The 1,707-nt window shown below is 45.9% G+C and overlaps 1 protein-coding gene across 1 annotated transcript; it reads right to left on the bottom strand.

Moving 5' to 3' along the window:
• Nucleotides 1-60: 60 nt before the first annotated feature.
• FOIG_16908 (uncharacterized protein) lies at nucleotides 61-1,631 on the bottom strand. The gene is made up of 2 exons (XM_031218388.1): nucleotides 159-1,631; nucleotides 61-109 (listed from the first exon to the last, which is right to left on the bottom strand). Exon 1 carries the CDS (start codon nucleotides 1,265-1,267, stop codon nucleotides 1,079-1,081), a length of 189 nt encoding a protein of 62 aa, XP_031051898.1. The 5' UTR covers nucleotides 1,268-1,631; the 3' UTR covers nucleotides 61-109; nucleotides 159-1,078.
• Between the last annotated feature and the right edge of the window lie 76 nt (nucleotides 1,632-1,707).

Below are 1,707 nucleotides of genomic sequence, written 5' to 3'. Positions count from 1 at the left end.
CTTTTTACGCTCAATTGCCTTAATCAGTATCTGCATTCTAGTTAGTGACACCCATCATTTTTCTCTTTCTTTTATTCCTCTTTTTACGCTCAATTACCTTAATCAGTATCTGCATTCAAGTTAGTAACACCCATCATCAAGGCAGGATGCAATCTCACCTCTATCGTTGCTACATTTCTTTTGGTTTCTTCTGATCCTCCAATCGCATCAACGTCGCCATGCTGTATTCGTTTCTTAATTATATTAAGAGCGCTATCCAGCATACGCAAAGTGTTTTCATCCTTCATATATTCGTTGGTTATCTTAGGGTCGTCGCGCTGTGTCTCCAACACTTCCAACCAAATCGTGATATCACACGACCTCAGAATGTGGCCGGTTATGGAAACCGTGACTTCCAATCGAACAACAGCATGTACGGTCCCGGGCGGGAACCAGATGGTCTGCTTTGGTCTCAAAACCACGTACCGAACTTTGCCGTTATTATACCCACGGTCCTTTCTCCAAGCCTCTCTGTCTTCCTTCGAGAAATTAGCCATGAACAAAAATCCCAACTTCCCTTGCTGAACTGTGATCCAGGTGCCCCAACCGTTACTGTCAATATGAAAGTCGGAATTCGCCCCCGCCTGGCCTATAAGCATGCCTTTCTCAAACATTTTATACTGCCACACCTCAACCGTTGATGCAGCGTCTCTTTGAGCGGATTTGTTTTTAAGGCTACCATCTTGAATGAAATGAAGCAATCGACAGTGATAGGATACTAGGAACTTCGGGTGAACGTTTGGGAACGGGCATCGACAATCTAGCAAATTCCATGGGTCCTTGGGCGTCCCGTCGGTTAGAAATTTCTCAGCGACCTCCCTTATCGTGCGCTTTTCGTAGGATTCTTTTAGTCTGGGACGGCTTGAGGGCTGCACATATACCATGAGATCTTCATCATGTCTCCACTGATCGAATGTTTCTTTGATAGGTAGTTCGTCTGATTTCCATTGAAGAGGCTGCTGATTTTCAGCGATGATTGGGACCTTGCTATCGATCACAGCCTTTTCGCAATCCTCATCGCTGGTGCAAAAACGGATTTCTATATCGCCTTGGCTTTCATCTGTGTTGGGGTGTGAAGCGACAACCAGATGAGAATAAAGATTCTTGGCAGTTTGTTCACCATGGGTGATTGCTTCTTCGCCAGCGCAGAATCTGCTCTTGAGATCTTCCAGAGCCTCCTTTTTCCATTCTTTATATTCTTGGGGGGTATTGTAGGGATAAGTTGCATTTAAAGGTTGGCTATCAACTGGGAATTGCTCTCCTTGTTTTCCAGTCTTCGGGCGGCATCTCCACTGGTTCTTTTTTGAATGCGATTTTTTGCAATGGGGGCAAATTTCTGCATCCTGTGCCTTGCGGGCTCTACTGAAATGATGAGCTTGGCGCACATGCCTGCCTATGTCTGATTCCGATTTCGGTTCCTTATGGTTCCATTTACAGATCCCGGGTTGTCTCTCAACAGCTAAATGTGCGTCGTCTGGGCCAGTGACAGTAATTTGGGTCGGGCGCTCATTGGTGATATTTGTTAATCGCATAGGTGTAGCTGGGCTAGACCTAGGTTATCAGGGTGCTTAGTGAGGAAGTGCTTGAGGAAGTGCTTGAGGAAGTGATTAAGGAGGAAGTGCTTGAGGAAGTGCTTGAGGAGGAAGTGCTTGAGGAAGTGCTTGAGGA

This window comes from Fusarium odoratissimum (assembly GCF_000260195.1).
Source record: "Fusarium odoratissimum NRRL 54006 unplaced genomic scaffold supercont1.308, whole genome shotgun sequence".
Taxonomy (NCBI): domain Eukaryota; kingdom Fungi; phylum Ascomycota; class Sordariomycetes; order Hypocreales; family Nectriaceae; genus Fusarium; species Fusarium odoratissimum.
Note: the sequence above shows the minus strand (reverse complement) of the source record. Positions and strands in the feature narration are given on the sequence as shown.